The 15,864-nt window shown below is 38.3% G+C and overlaps 1 protein-coding gene across 5 annotated transcripts in view; it reads right to left on the reverse strand.

Moving 5' to 3' along the window:
- Window positions 1-15,864, reverse strand: part of ATP2C1 (ATPase secretory pathway Ca2+ transporting 1) — a gene marked incomplete at its 5' end in the record, with an annotated part of 103,159 nt that overhangs the window by 45,056 nt on the left and 42,239 nt on the right. For all 5 annotated transcript variants that reach the window (XM_080934737.1, XM_080934741.1, XM_080934739.1 and 2 more), the window contains 8 exons: window positions 140-208; window positions 909-1,064; window positions 5,091-5,199; window positions 5,558-5,619; window positions 9,111-9,146; window positions 11,380-11,469; window positions 12,448-12,564; window positions 14,690-14,800. In XM_080934737.1, coding sequence (XP_080790863.1) covers window positions 140-208; window positions 909-1,064; window positions 5,091-5,199; window positions 5,558-5,619; window positions 9,111-9,146; window positions 11,380-11,469; window positions 12,448-12,564; window positions 14,690-14,800 — 750 coding nt within the window. The remainder of the gene's footprint in view (window positions 1-139; window positions 209-908; window positions 1,065-5,090; window positions 5,200-5,557; window positions 5,620-9,110; window positions 9,147-11,379; window positions 11,470-12,447; window positions 12,565-14,689; window positions 14,801-15,864) is intronic.

Raw genomic sequence — 15,864 nt, forward strand, 5'->3', positions numbered from 1 at the left:
GTTTGTAAGCAAACATAAAGAGCAGTACCTTGAAGAAGATACAGTTTTCAACAGTATATCCAAGAATCTATAAATACTTTTCTACTTAAGACAGAAAATGACATATTTCAAACAAACCACTGACATAGTGAGTACTCACTTCTTCTGCCTGCATCATCTTAAAGACCTCTCCAAATTCAGAATTTTCTCCTGTTCCAATGACAATACCCTAAAGAGAAAAATGAGGAAATTCATTTCTATTCGGATGGAATCACTGCTACCTAAAGAAAGAAAAAGGGAAGGGGGAAGAGGTGGAGAACACAACAAAGGCCTTTCCTTTCCTTAGTCTTACCTCCAGACCTGATATTATATATTCATTCATTCTTGATCCCTTTGCAAATTTGCATGTTTGTGACTCATATTACAACTTACTCCTTTAAAACACAAACCCTAAAAGCAAACTGACCCAAATGTGAGGCTCATATTTTAAAATGAAAATGTCTTATGCTCAATAAACACTTGACTGTAGTCTACTCCCACTCCCATAAATGAAAGATGACTTTTATGTTGGTAAAATATTAAAAACCAGGAAACAAAATAATTGACATACATCATTGGGTGAAAAATATATGATCAGAACATTATAACCAGTATATATTAAAAAATAAAAATAACTATAAAGTAGAGAACAGACTGGTCAGTAGTGTAGCTCAGCAAATACAGGCTCTTGCTGCCATGACTGACAACTTGCATTTGAACCCTGGCAGCTACAAGTGCCTCCACAAAGTTGTCCTCTAACACCCATGGTGCCCATGTGTCCATACATACACATGCACACACATATACACACAGATACCTTTTAAAATGTTTTAAAAGAATAGAAAAAATTATCTAGTGATGAAACTGCTTTTTCAAGAAAAAATGATCACCTTTGCTTTGCCACATCTGACCAATGTCCCCATGAAGGCAATGTTACTTCTTGATGCAAGATCTCCATTAGTAGCCGCTGGTTGAGGAGCAGTCACTTTAGAACAAGGAGTTGTCTCTCCTGTCAAGCTAGATTCGTCAATGGAAAGGTCCACAGCCTTGAAAAACAAGTGCCCCATCAATTTAAGTTCACAGCACATTTCACATTTCAGAGGCTCATAACCACCACTTCTCCCAATATGAGCATCCAGCCATTAGCTACATCTTGTCATATGTCCATTACTTTAAGACAAAAGACCAGGCCAGTATAACCATATATGTTAAATGAAGTCAACAAAATCTGACACATAAAACAAAGAATGTTTAACATAGGAACAGGTTAGCCTAAAATTCAAAATACAACCAAACAGCTGAAACTACAGCTATGAACCCAAATTTTCCTAACAAAACATTACCATTTAGTTTTGTCATGTCTCAAAGTGTTCACCTTTCTAAGCACAAAAACGACCACTTTAGGTGGGGAAAATGTTCTTTATGTGACCTAGATCTGTTTCTAAAAGCAGAACCCACAAAAGACTATTTCCCAAGTGTAGGGGGCAGAAAAAGCCCTCAGTAAGTGCAGTACTGGATGGTTGTGCCGCTGACAGGGCACAATTATGTCAAAGACCAGAGCCTCAGCCCCATGGGAATGGCAAAACTTCCTCTTCCACCCTCACCCTGGGAGAATGTGAATTTGAGCCGCAGAAATCACATACAAAGTCAGGCACGGTGGCATGGGCTGGAAAGTAAAGACAGGAGCCAAGGGCTCGCAGTCCAGCAATCAGACTAATCTGATGCCTCGGCATCCAATGAGAGGCCTTGTCTCAAAAAAGCAAGATGGATAGCACCTGAGGAATGACATTCAAGGTCAATCTCTTGCCTCCAAAGATACAAACATGATCACCCACACATACATAAACACATTAAAAATATTTTAAGGTTATCTGAAGTTGACTTTATCCTTTAATAATTGCTACAAATTGCTGACTTTCTGACTCGAGTGCTTAATGACTAAAAAGGTTCCTACAATGTTGGTAAGTAGATTATTTTAAACATGCCTACTATCTGCCATCCCCCAGGAAGAATCTTATACCACCCCACAAACACAGTTAAGAAATATGGTCTTGGGGCAGGAGAGATCACTGAGCAGTTAAAAGCACTTGTTGCTCTTCCAAAGACCCAGGTTTGGTCCTCCGTATGACAGCTCACAACTGTCTGTGACTCCAACTCCAAGGAACCGAACGCTCTCGTTCAGCCTCTGCAGGCAGCAGGCATGCAAGTGTTACACCAACATGCATGAAGGCAGACACCAATGCCCATAAAATAAAACAATAAACTGAATTTTTTTTTTTTTAAGGAATCTAAGTTATGGCAAATTTTACCAGAAAGAAATTAAGTGGCAAAAACATTCTCTGAGAAAGCTTAGACATCAAACTGAGACTAGAAAAAGATAACTATGCTCAAAGAACAGAAACAAGAAATATGACTTATAGAAAATAGCAATAGAAATTGCATAAGGAAAATAATTAGAAATGTAAGAGCTGAGGTTGGGTTTATAGCTAAATGGTAGAGCACCCACCTAGCCTGCATGAGAGCCTGGGTTATCTAAAGACATGACACAGTTCAATCAATCAGTATTTATTATATCAACCAGAAAGTGAAAATAAAAACTGAATAAAAAGTTACCTAGAGGAGGGTCAACATTAAAAAGACAGAATGTCCTTTTGAAGACACAGTTACTTCGACAATAAGGTGGCAGGGCAGGGTTCTTCAGAAAGCAGGCAGTATATGCTTTGAATCACCATCTAATACACAGTTTGATTTCTCCCCAAACCAGGAATTCAGGGTGGAAAGAGGAATAACTTCTATTCACTATCACCCTTGGAGCCTCACTAGGAAAATTTCTGCTTCCTGTTCCCACCAGAAGGAAGGTTGAGCTTCCAGTTCAATATAATGTTTGTTGTGATTCTTGGTAGGTACACTTTCCCTCTGGAAACAAAGCTTCTAAGCCTGAACCCTAGAAATATAACAGGGGTGTGAAGGTTATACTTAATTGCCAACTTGACAACATCTGGGATTAATTAAAACACAAATTGCTGGACACACCTATGAGAAATTTTTTTTTATCTTGACTAAATCATTTGAAATGAGAAGACCAACTTCTAATCCAGATTTTTGAATAGGAAGATGCACCTTTAATCCAGATTTTTTTCAGGTGTGAAGATTTATTTATTTGTTTATTTGTTCTGGGCCCCACCTCCTGCTGACAGTCTACATAAAGGACATGAAAGGAGGAGGCTTGTTCTCTGTCACTGCCCTTCCATCACTCGCTCTGAGTCTCACTAACAAGTCCACTCCTTCGCTGCCATTACGGCCTACTTCTACTTCTTTGGGATTCAAGTGTATACTGAAGACCAGGCAGATGCCCAGCCTCATGGACTGAACATGGATGCATTTTTGGACCTCCCATTGGTAGACAGCCACTGTTGGACTAGCTGGTGCTCACAGAGGCCACAAGAGAGCAGCAAATCCCCAGAAACTGGAGTTATTGATAGTTATGCGTCAGCATGAGAGTGCTCAGAATCAAATCCAGTTCTCTGCAAGAGAAACAAGTGCTTTTAACCCTAAGCCATCTCTCCAGACCAAAATTTAATTCTGCATGGAAAAATTAAAAGTATCTCCATCTCACTGGTAAACTTGTTTTCCTTTTAGCAAATGAAAAATTATATGTATACTGAAGAACTGGTTTAAAGGCTTTTGTGATTTATTATCTGTTAATGCTTGATTTGCAGACATATTTTATATACCTACATTTGGAGTCGCAGAAAAATTTCTCAAGACAAAATTAAGTCACATGTGGAGGGTTCTGCAAACACATTCCCAGAGAGCAAGGCTGCCGTGACATCAGTAACAGAGCAGCAGCCCTTTCCTTCCCTACAAGGAGCCTTTCAAACATAAGTGGACTCAATTACTATGTTCGTATTCATAAACCAAAAAAATTATAAGGCAAAAAAAAGCAATAAAGTACTATATAATGTGCCTGAAAAAATGTTAAGTGGAACGGACAGGAAAAAAAAACCTGTGTATTATACGATTCTATTTAAATTAATGAAATGACGAGAATAAACAAGCATTAATGTCAAAAACAAGAACACGGTGAGTGCTGAGACGGTGTTTTCTTTGGAAAGAGAGGACTGTGGCAATGGTTACACACCTCTGAATAGACTGGAAACCACTAAACATCACACGTAACTGTGCATATCCTACCATGTGTGAAATATCTCCAATAACTCTTGGGCCAAGGATGGTGGCTTCAAGCCTATGATAGGCTGACAAAGGAAGAGACAGCCTGACCTATATTTTAAGAGCCAGCCTGATCTATATTTAAAGAACCCATTTGGACAAATCTTCCTCAAAAATACACACAATGGATTCTGACGACCACAGTGAGGCAGGTGAAGCAGTACTAGGGCAGGAACCGGTCACTACAGGTCTCCGGCCATCACTCCCCAAGTGATCTCTGTGCAGCTCCAGAGAAAGCTTATAGCAACTCTGCCTCTTACTGAGAAAATGAAATACATTCAGTAGAAACCGTATTTCCATCTTTCACTTTACTCTTTTCTAAGATTGCAATATATTCTCAGGTGATGCCAGGCAGTGTGGTAAGCCAGAGCTCTGAGTCAGACAGCCTCATGACCCCACTGTGAGGCAAGAAGCCCCTCTACTGAAAAGCTCCCAGAGGTTGGCACTCTTCCCTTTCCTGCTCTGCACTGCTGTGCTGTGTGAGGCACTCTGTTTCCAGCTTCATCAGAAGTCTCTGCTCTCAGTTTCTCTACTTTTAACTCCTCGTACCTAACTCTTGAGTTCATCTTATTTTTACATGCATAATGGATTCCCAAATCAATAAAATTCCCTCATCTCTTCCTGTTGGTACAGCACCTAACTCAGATTTTCATGAAAGTATGCTGACTACGTGGATACCTCCCAAGACTTTACAGCAGAAGCAGCTCTCTCTTAAGGAAGAAACATGCTTATGCTGGTCATTATTTCAGGCAGAATACCAGAATAACATTTCAAACAAACTACGTGGTAATAATTAGAACCACTAAATCTATTAATCAATATCCAATGTACCCTAAACTTACCTCAAATAAGCGTAAGTCTGCAGGAACTCTGTCCCCCACCGAGAGACAAACTGTGTCACCTGGAACCAAGTCTCGGGCAAGTGTATGCTCCAATTTTCCTTCACGAACACTGCAACATGAAACAGAAACCATCATGGTAAGAAAACCATACTGTTGCTCTTTAAAATTACATTTAATTTCAGTGACTCTGTCTGTGGCTAGAAAGACAGCTCAGTGGTGAGAAAGCATATGCTGCACTTACTGAGAATGAGAGCTCAGTCCCCAAGCACACACACCAGATAACTTACAGCTGCTTCTCCATCACCAGAGAATCTAACACTTCCTTCTGCCTCAGACACATACACTCACATGCACAACATGTACATAACACACACACACACAAATCAGGACAAACAATGCTTATTTTAACTAGTAACATTCAATTTCTATTTTTTAAGGTGTACAACTCTCAAATAAAAGGAACATACCAATGGCATTCCGGTGGCACAAGTTTACTCAATTCTTCTAGAGATTTTTCTGAACGATATTCCTATTTAGACAAAAAGTAGAATTTAATAGAAACAAAAACACAAAGAAATTCAAATATGTATGATCCTTTTAGACTAAAATATTAATCTAAAATTGATGCTTAAAATATTCTCCCAGTTCATATCTTGATTTATTTATCCTTATATTCTTAACCCATAAAAACTTGTCCCTAAATTATAGTAAGCAATTGTGAAAATTGTGAAATTTAAATATTCCCAATTGCATATTGAAAAAGTCTAAGACTATGTAGAAGAAAATGAAAGCCAATTACTGCATCCAAGAGTACAATACAAATTAAGAGAATGGCACCTCATTTTAAAAATAATTTTACATTTGGTATTTAGTGACCAAAGAAGCAAAAATATTAATCTGTATGAAATGTTTGCTGAGGTCTTAAGCCCACACTAACTACACTAGTTTAGAAAGAACAATGTAGACAAACTATTCTGACACTCGAATTATAAGAATTACAGGAAAGGGAAGTCGCTGAGAGGCCCTCTGCTGCTGCTCTGCAATCACATAATCTTCCATCTCACCACGATGCTTGGTCTATGGTTCAGTAACGGCTGTGCTTCATCCGGCGCCTAGACTAGTCTCACCTCGTGTTTGTAATGCACACTAATGTTTTGGTCTGAAGCTGAAAGGATGAGGGACAGAATCAGAAGTGACAGATAGGTAGAGCCGAGAAACACCTGCCACGCCAGCCAGCACTGCCAACTCTGCCATCATCAGCTGCTCCAGATGAGAATGCAAAGCTACAAAGAGTATGTCAGAACCACAGATGCTCTCAAGACATGAGGGACAAACGGAAGCAAAGACATAAAGTATAAAACATTATTAGATATTCCTCTAAATATACCAACCACACTGAAGAATCTGGAAGTTTTATACAAAAATTCTGTATGGGTAGAAAATACTAAGATTACCAAAAGGCAACCAATGTTTATCTTTACTGTTATTTAAGAGGTATCATTCAAATGACAGTACAAAATGGCCAGAGATTAGAAGGGCTGGGCAGAAAGGAAGGTGGTTTTAAGAATGGTTTCTAACTTGTTTGTAAAATAGTTCGTTGCTGTTTTAGACAGGTTTGAGGAAAGGAGTCAAATCTGCATAAAAAACATTTAATTTAAAAACAAAGATTTTCATAATTTTTGAGGCATTTTAAATTTCCCATCTGTTGTGCTTTGAAGGTACAATGTTCCAAAGGTGTAGCCTTTGCTACTCTGTGGGTTCTTCTTTTTCCCACTCTTTATCCTCTCCAGCCCACCCCGTTTCACCCCTTAACATTAGACAGGAGAGAAACAAGGATAGAGGGGGAGGGGAGGGGAACCCCTGAATCTAATCTCTTTCTTCTTGCTTCTTCTGTGAGCACAACAACTAACCAACACCACCGACCACCAACCCCACCTATTGGAGCTCTAGCATTATCTACCCTCTGAAAAGTTCTGAGAGTACCAAAGGTCATACAATTGCAGAAACTGTCTGCAGCTGGCAAAACCATCCCTATGCTAGAGCGAGAGGCAAATCAGTCAGCTGCTGCAGACTGTCAGAGGCAGCCTATTAAAACAGAAGACATTCTTATAGATTCCTCTGTGCTTTGTTTTTTTACTAATCCTTTATTTGTTTATCACCACACTCAGGCTCATGTGTGTGAAAAGTTGGTCCCCAGATGGCAGAGCTGTAGTGACAGTTGTAGACTCTTTAGAAGGTGGACTTCATTGAAGGAAGTGGATCACTAAATCAGGCCTTGAAGTTATATACTCTAACCCATATGCTGCCAGCTCTCAACTCCCTACCTGCAGACTTAAATGCAAGTGGCCACCTCAAGCTCCTCCCACCACAACTTCCCTAAACTCAACACTTTCTCCCTCAAGTTGCTTTTGATGTCAGGTGGGGCATTGGATCAAAGCAGTGAAAAAGTAGCTGATGCAGCATCAAATAAAATTACATTGAGATATCAGCAAGAGACCCCAAGTACATTTAAAAAAACATATCGCAACTCCATGTAAATCTCTGTATTGGTTATGTTAAAACTCAAACTCTGTGGGGTATGTTGAGAATAGGAACTCTTTATTTTCCAAAGAGGGCAAGTTGCTAGGGGTTTTCATACAGGTGATACCTATATGGAATCTCTCATACATCTAATACATTAACTAAGATCCAAGAGGAAGTTAGTTGCCATGATTTAGAGTTAGGGGTTACGAGAGGTTTCCAGCATAGATCACACCACTCACTTGGCTGCAGAGAGTAACTCTGCAGATGATGTTAAAAGATGACCCACCCTTGACCCTTCAACTTGAACATGAACACTGGTGGTCTACCAGAGGAGCTAAGACTGAGCTGCCTCTCTACACTTAGTTACTACAAAACTAGTAACTGACTGTGTCCGGAATTACTTTGAGATACCAGGGCAGGAAATAAATTATACATAATGTAAGGATAATTATAATTGCTGTGCTAAGATCAGAGCAGAGATCTCGGGACACACAGCATTATTATTACATGTTTTCCTATACTATGTTTATTTCTTCTAAACTTAGTTTTATTCAAAGTAAAACCTGATAATATTTAGAAGCTTCTAAAACATACATATGTTTCAAACATTTAAATGAACATAAAAGAACCTTCTAAAACTAAGCCTGTAGGTTTTTAAAACCCTAAACTTGTTAACTTGACACATGGTTTGAGTGTGTGGTTCTTCCCTTCTTTCCCCCTTTTTTTTCCTTTTCCCCTCTTCTTTTTTCAATAGTTAACATGTGGCCCATGTTGGCCTTGAACTGACAATCCTCCTGCCTCACCTGAGTGCTGAAAAAGAAGAAGTCATGAGACAACCTCCAAATTATTCAGAATAGCCTTTAAGAGAGACTTCTTATCCTGCTTCTTTTGCTGTGTGAATGGCTATACTGAACAGGAAGTATGACACCCCTTCTGAGGAAAATCAGACATTTTACAAAGAATTACCAATAATGAAAACGTTAACTTTTAGTTACCAAACAAGACTACTAAGGTTAGGAAAGAAAGCGGTGAAAGCCACAGTGTTAGCAAAGAGAAACCACTCACAGTCATCTAGGAAGTTCTTTTCAGATGGAATCTAAGAAATTGTTATTCAGTTTAACACTCACTTTTTGTTTGGTTCACCTAGACTTAGTCCTAATAGGTACTAGCCCAATTTTATAACTGGAAAAATGTAAAACATAACGGGGGATTATATTGCTGTGGTTTGATTTTTTTTTTTTTTGTTTGTTTCCATCTGTTTCAGTCAAAAAAAAAAAAAAAAAAAAGTAGACTATGTTCATCTCACTGAATAATCAAATAGTGCCATCCTCTCACAAGTCCCACAGTTGGCTACCACCTGAATTGTTTCAAAAATAATAATTAGGATACACACTACCACCCAATAGGAAGTTCATGTTATTTTACATAAGTCACTTTAAACTGTTTTTAAATAATTAACTTGTATACCCTTTTACCTTGGAAAAACAAATTACTCACCTGAACAAAGGCCACGGTGACGACAATTAGTATTGCCTGAAAAACAGACAGCCTTTTAATCAGACACTAACAAGACATAAGTTCTAGCCACACTGTGCTTCTCTGGCTTTGCAGTCCCAGGAGAATGGAATGTATAGAATGAAATGTATAGAATGAAATGTACAGCACTAAGGCTAGTGAGAGAAGACAGCAACTTGACTGAGGGCCTGAGGGGAGAGGATGAACGTAAACAGCTAACCATCCTCGTGACGGCTTCCACCTCTTTGGGAATCTACCCAAGTTCCCCCAAATTAAGGATTAGCTTTAAGGATAGCATCTACTGCAGGTGACACACGAATTACTTGTTTAATTCCCACATACTAATTTGTGTAAAGAATTTATAAATCCAGGCTGGAGAGATGGTTCAGTAGTAAGAGCACTTCTTCTAGAGGTACTGAGTTCAATTCCCAGCAACCACAAGGTAGCTCACAACCATCTGAAATGGGATCTGATGCCCTCTTCTGGTGTGTCAACTACACTGTACTCACATAAAATGAATAAATCTTAGAAAGAAAAAAACAGGAGACATTCCTCAAACCACTTTTTGAAAAAGTTTATAAATCCAATACATATTAACACAAATTATATAGAGAGACCTTTTAAATCTGTATATATATAAATTTTTGTATATGTGTGTATACACACACACATATGTATACATACATACATACATACATACATACATACATACATACATACACAAACATACAAACAAGCTGGGGGAAAAGCCTTCATACCCCCTTCCCCCTGTCAACACATGGTAGTCAAGGGCTATCTCTACTGCTGAGCTAAACCTAGACCCCACTTTTTCAACAGGAAGCCAAAATCCAACAACCAATCTGTGAGGCAGAAGCAGTATAATATGAGAATTTTTTAATAAATTATGAGGAAAAATAAATCAATCCTCAGACAAAAAAAAGTTAGAAAGGGATGGAGTATTTGCTTTTCTAGAATACAGACATTTTTATCTACCACACTAAAACTCAACAAATATTACTTATATGTAAATACTGTACAATGCAAAGCTGCATCAATGAGCTTTTCATAATCTGCCACATTAAAATCTATTATCTACCTATCTTTTCTCAACTGAGTCAACTGACATATCTTTTATCTACTGAAATATGATAATCTCAGACACCGGTCATTTGGAAAATATTGGTTCATCTAGTTATTCAAATACAAATGCTGACATATTCACTAAATTTAAATTTGCTAAAAATCATTAGTAATGCCATTAGAGTTTTAAATACTGGAAAACTATCTAAAACCGTTCGTGATAGTGCATAAAAATTTTCAGTAACTTAAATAACTACTTCAAAGCCTATTCTATCACTAGCAACATTATTCTTTTAAGTAAAAGGCTTGCTCACCTCCCAAGTGCCCACAAGTTCCTTAAGCCAACTAGTGTTCTTCAATGTATACATGTTTCCCATTCATTATACACTATTAAAAAGTTTATACTCTAGGACCAAATGCTTTCCCATTATTTACTTATTCACTTTACATCCCAAATGCTGCCCCCACTCCTCCTGGCCCTCCCCTCATAGAGTTCCTCCCCATCTCTCCTCCCCTTCGCCTCTGAGAGGTTGGAGGCCCCCCTAGAAATCCTAACACCTTAGCACATCAAATTTTATAAAATTAATTTTATTCCTCTGTCAAGAATGTTCCAGACACATGAGAAGAGGACTCCTTCACTATGCTGCCCACAATGCCCTAGTCCCTTCCCTACCTCCCAAGCAGCATGGCTAGCATTAGTGGTGTGCGTCATGGTTCGGAGAACAAAGAAAATGTGACTACTAATACAGCTTGAAGCCACTTCCAATTGTGCTAAAGCTCAAACAGCTTTATATATCATAATTTTTGCCATTAACACAAAAACCTATAGTAACAAGAAAAATTCAGTATTATTAAAATAAGTTTTGACATCATATTTTCTGATTAGTCAAAATATTTTTAACTAAAAGGTAACAGACATTTTTATTTAACTAGACGTTATAAAATATTTCCTGTCTATGAGACTGACTATGTATGCCTATACAAGCCCAGCCTGAGCAAGAAGGAGACCGCCACCTCAAATCAGAACAAATACAATTACCACAACTAAAAGTTGGTTTACTGGTTAATCTGATTAATTTTAAAGCACTTTTATGTCCAACGTAAAAACCAAACTCAGTTTATAAAAATAACCAACTGATTAAAATTTTAAAAGATAAAAGACTTCTCTTACCACAGTGATGCTGACGGCATCGTCAAACTGACGCATTAAAATGCTGATGACCGCAGAAGCCAGAAGCAGCATGATGAGGGGGTTTTTAAACTGGAAGGAAAAGCAAATGATTCAATCTGTGTGAATAACAATTCTAGTCTATCTCAATAAAGGCTTAGAAAAAGGACATCACTATGCGTAATTCCTTAAAAGCTACATGACAGTTCCTTTTCAGAAAACAAGGCACACACAACACACTGCCCTGCCTTCTTTTTTTTTTTTTTTTAAGATTTATTTATTTATGTATATGGGTACACTGTAGCTGTCTTCAGACACACCAGAAGAGGGCACTGGATCCCATTAGATGGTTGTAAGCCACCATGTGGTTGCTGAGATTTCAACTCAGGACCTCTGGAAGAGCAGTCAGTGCTCTTAACCACTGAGCCATCTCTCCAGCCCCCAGCCCTGCCTTCTTTAGACAAGCACAGCACAAGTCTGCGCACATTACCTGACAATGCCTTCCTTAGGAAGGTTGAGAACACAGCTCACATGTATCCAAACTTTCCTAGTTTAAACGAGCCACAGAGTTATCCAACTTTTTATACTAACGTAATTGCTACTAAATATTTTAAAGCTATAGTAAGCCTTTGCTAAAAGATACAAGTAGTTAGGAATGGCCATAATCTGCTGTGAGCTTGCTGTGTCCTGAGGTCATTGCCAATGAAAGCAAATGGAAATTATAGGGTTGATAAGAAAGCATAGCTTATGCCCTGGCATTTAGGATGTATTGTACATTCAATAATTTTCTAAGCTGGCCAAGATTACCTTCAACAACATCAGCCTCCTGTAACTAGAAGCCTAAGCTCAGCATCCACAAATGCTACCCTATAAGTTACACTCACTCTCATCAGCATTTTGCCTAAAATAAGTCAGACTAAAACTATAGAAAATCTAACTTAACATGTAAATTTTTAAAGAAAAAAAGACATTGTAAAAACATTATTTCCTTTCTCTGTAAGTAAATCTCAGAAGATTCAAAACTATGAAGTTGATTTAAGTTTTCCAGCAGAGATGGAGGAAGTATCATACCTGAGAAATGTACTTCTTCCATAATGGCTCATCTTCACTGATGTCAAACTCATTCCAGCCATGGAAGGCTCGCCTATGACTAACCTCAGACTTGTTTAAGCCATTCTGAAGATCAGCCTATGAAGTTTTACATTAAAAGTCATTTAAAATGTTGAGAGCAAACGAAGAGAACACAAAAGTACAAATAATATATGATCACATTAAAAGCTTTTTTTTAATGTATACCAATACTCTGCACATATATTTGTTTTGTGTCTCTCATACTTCCATTGCCTGCAGAGACCAGAAGAAGGCACTGGATCTACTGAACTGGAGAGTTACAGGTATTTTGAGCCACCAGGTGGATGTTGGGAACTGAACCTGGGCCCTCTGTAAGAACCTGAACCACTGAGCCACCTCTTCAGCCTCTAATAATCATAGTTTCCCAGAGGTTTTGTATGGGACCCACAATCATACTCGGACAAGATTAACTATAAAGGGACAAGGAAAAACTTTCTGGGACAATAAAAATGTTCTATATTTTAGCAGGCATGTTAGCTCACACAATACCAGCACTCAAGAGGCTGAGGCAAGAGAATTATCTTATATTGGAAATCAAATCTGAGATGCAGTGAGTTTTAAGCTACAGGGTAAGATCATGATTAGTCACATTTGTCAAAATACTTAAAACTAGTCTAGAGTTAAACTTAAGTTTTATTTTGTTAAATGGCCATGTCAAACTGTCTCTTAACTACGTATTTATATCCATAGGCTAGTATTGTGGCCAGACTTGGCCTTCTCTTTACTATGAATGTCAGTGAGTGAGGACTTTCATGGCTAGTCAAGGACCTAAACATAGCTAACTTCTAAGTGCTTAGCATCAGCATCCAAAGTCACCTCTGCCAAGGCTTAGGAAACACTGCAGAAGAGGGAAGGGAAGGACATAAGAGCCAAACCAGTAGAGAAGAGCCAAGAAACACCATCTTATAGGCAGGACACAGCTACTGTCTTAGAAACATGACACGGCCAAGGGACTCAGGAGTCACAACCATTACAGTTTCCTGGGCAGAGCCTGAGCAATACTGGTCAGTAAAGATGCAGCCACAAATAGGGGTGGGGGATTCATGGAGCTCCACCCTACAGAGGAGCTAATGACTGTTAAGAGTTGTTAAAAAGAGGTCATTGTCCTCCATGGTAGCCATCCCATCCCAAGCAGGCCCACCCGCTTAGTCCTAGCTAAACTCTGTGGGCCACAAAGAAGAAAAATGAGCCATGGAAGAGGGATGGGACTGAGGAGGAAGGCCAGGGCTTGTGAGTAGAGGGCAAGGGACTAATGTAGCCAGAAGACATTATAGCCATGTATGCAATTATCAGGGTTAAGTTGTTAAAAGTACACTGGTATTTCATATAAATTTTATCTCAGTAAGCAACAAATTTCTATGGAGAAAAGAATTGATAAAACTTGGTCATAATTCATATTTTAATTAGTTTTAAATTATTTTTTTCTAAAGTTAGTGTCTTGAAAAGAATATTCAGTGGGCTACAAATCTCCTTCCTATTCTCTGAGCTTATTAATAAACCTGAGGCTGAATTTTTTGCTCTGCTCCTAGATTTTTATTATATCAGAATAATAAAGTTAACATAAACTTCTTAGGACATAGCAATATCATCTAAGTCCTTCAGATGCTACCATGATTTTAACAGTCATAAAAAAATTAAATTACAACATCCCAGAAATGGCTAATTTCACTGGCCGGCAAGTTGGTAAGAGTTTAGTAATCCAAAACTTAAATTTATTTAAAACAAGTGGTTTTAAAACTAAGTATAAAATATAATTTTCTCAAAATTGGATACCAATATTATTGAAGCAACAATTAAATTGGCTGAAAATTAAAAATACTCTTTTCTTTATTTTTGACTAGACTATACTTTTTAAAACTAGAAAGAGAATAATATTACCTAATTAATACTTATATACAACCCTGAACTTGCATTTAGCTTTGATTTTACCTTAGAAAGATCTATTTAAACATTAAAAAAAAAATCCTAATACCACTTATACTACTAATTAAATTTGTTACTTTCCTAAGTGATACACAGAGCAAACAGACACTGGCCATAAACTCATCTAGGGCCCAGCTATTTCCACAAGTTTAAACACTCCAACCACTGTTAAGCTGGACAGCACAGAGCAGTGTTCCCAGCCTGAGGAGGATGTAAGGCCAGCACTGTCTCAGTGCCCTCCCACCCTCCAGCCACTTACCTGGAGCAGGCCGGCAACCTCACTGACTGCTAACTCACTTGCTCTCTTTGACGTCAGTACAGGGATCATTGTCTCATTTTCAACATTAGGGATCTTCTGAAATCGTGCAACCTAGGGACGAAAACAAAGAAACTTACTAGAATATACTAGTAGAATGGAGTCTAGAATAAATGAAAATCCAAAATATTTGGGGCAATTTATTTTCTACTTAAGGAAGTATATTGACATCAACTGTGAGAATCTAAGACAACTCAATACTGACATTTTTCCTGAAAGCAAATTTCAAACCCACAGACACCTGTCATCACCAGGCTTAATACAAACTCTTCACATCACGTTTTTTAAAGACCCTATTTCTTTCATTTCTCTAGCAACATAAGACTCAAAACAGATGCTCTTCTCTCAGATGCTGATGAGTGTGCACAATCATAATCCTGTAATGCCGTCTTGCTAATCCCTGGACAAGAGCTCTAAGCTTCCTCCACGTAGCTGCTCCCGTTCACTTCTCTTACAGCTGGCCACACTTCCAAACACCTCCACAGCAAGCAAGACTAACAGCAATTCTCACACCAGGAGAAAACCGAGAAACTCAAGAGCCCAGCCAAGCAGAGGTGAGAGGTGGCACAGGTTGGTTGGTGGGTTAGGGACATGCAGAGTATGTCACAGAAATGGTTGCAACAGTGACAGTTGTTTCATTCGGTTTTGTAAACATCTATCAATAGTGCTCATCACAATTCTAGAAACATATATCAATAAACATATGTCGAATTAGGATTTGTCTTTGGTGCTGAGATTCCTCACAGACAGACCTAAAGGGAAGGACAGCTCCAGGCCTTTCACTACTCAAACCAAGAACATCTGCCACCTGCCCAAGCCACATGGTGAAAGAATACTGAAACTACAACATCCCTGCTCCTCCTGCTAAAACAAAAATAAATAATTCACAATTCTACTACTACTAGTGTGTCTATACACTAAACTACTATGTATATATAAAAATTCTTTTGATTTAGTACAAACAAAAAAAAAATCAAGTAAACAGCCAAGGGGGGAGGGAGTATTCCATCGGTATGTTCATGTTTATGGAGCAGAAAGAATATTTATTTCCTAATGTCAGTTATTAGAAAAGCATTACTGAGTCTTTACACAGTGAAAAGTAAACAGTAGTGATATGT

This window comes from Micromys minutus (assembly GCF_963924665.1).
Source record: "Micromys minutus genome assembly, chromosome: 21".
Lineage (NCBI taxonomy): Eukaryota > Metazoa > Chordata > Mammalia > Rodentia > Muridae > Micromys > Micromys minutus.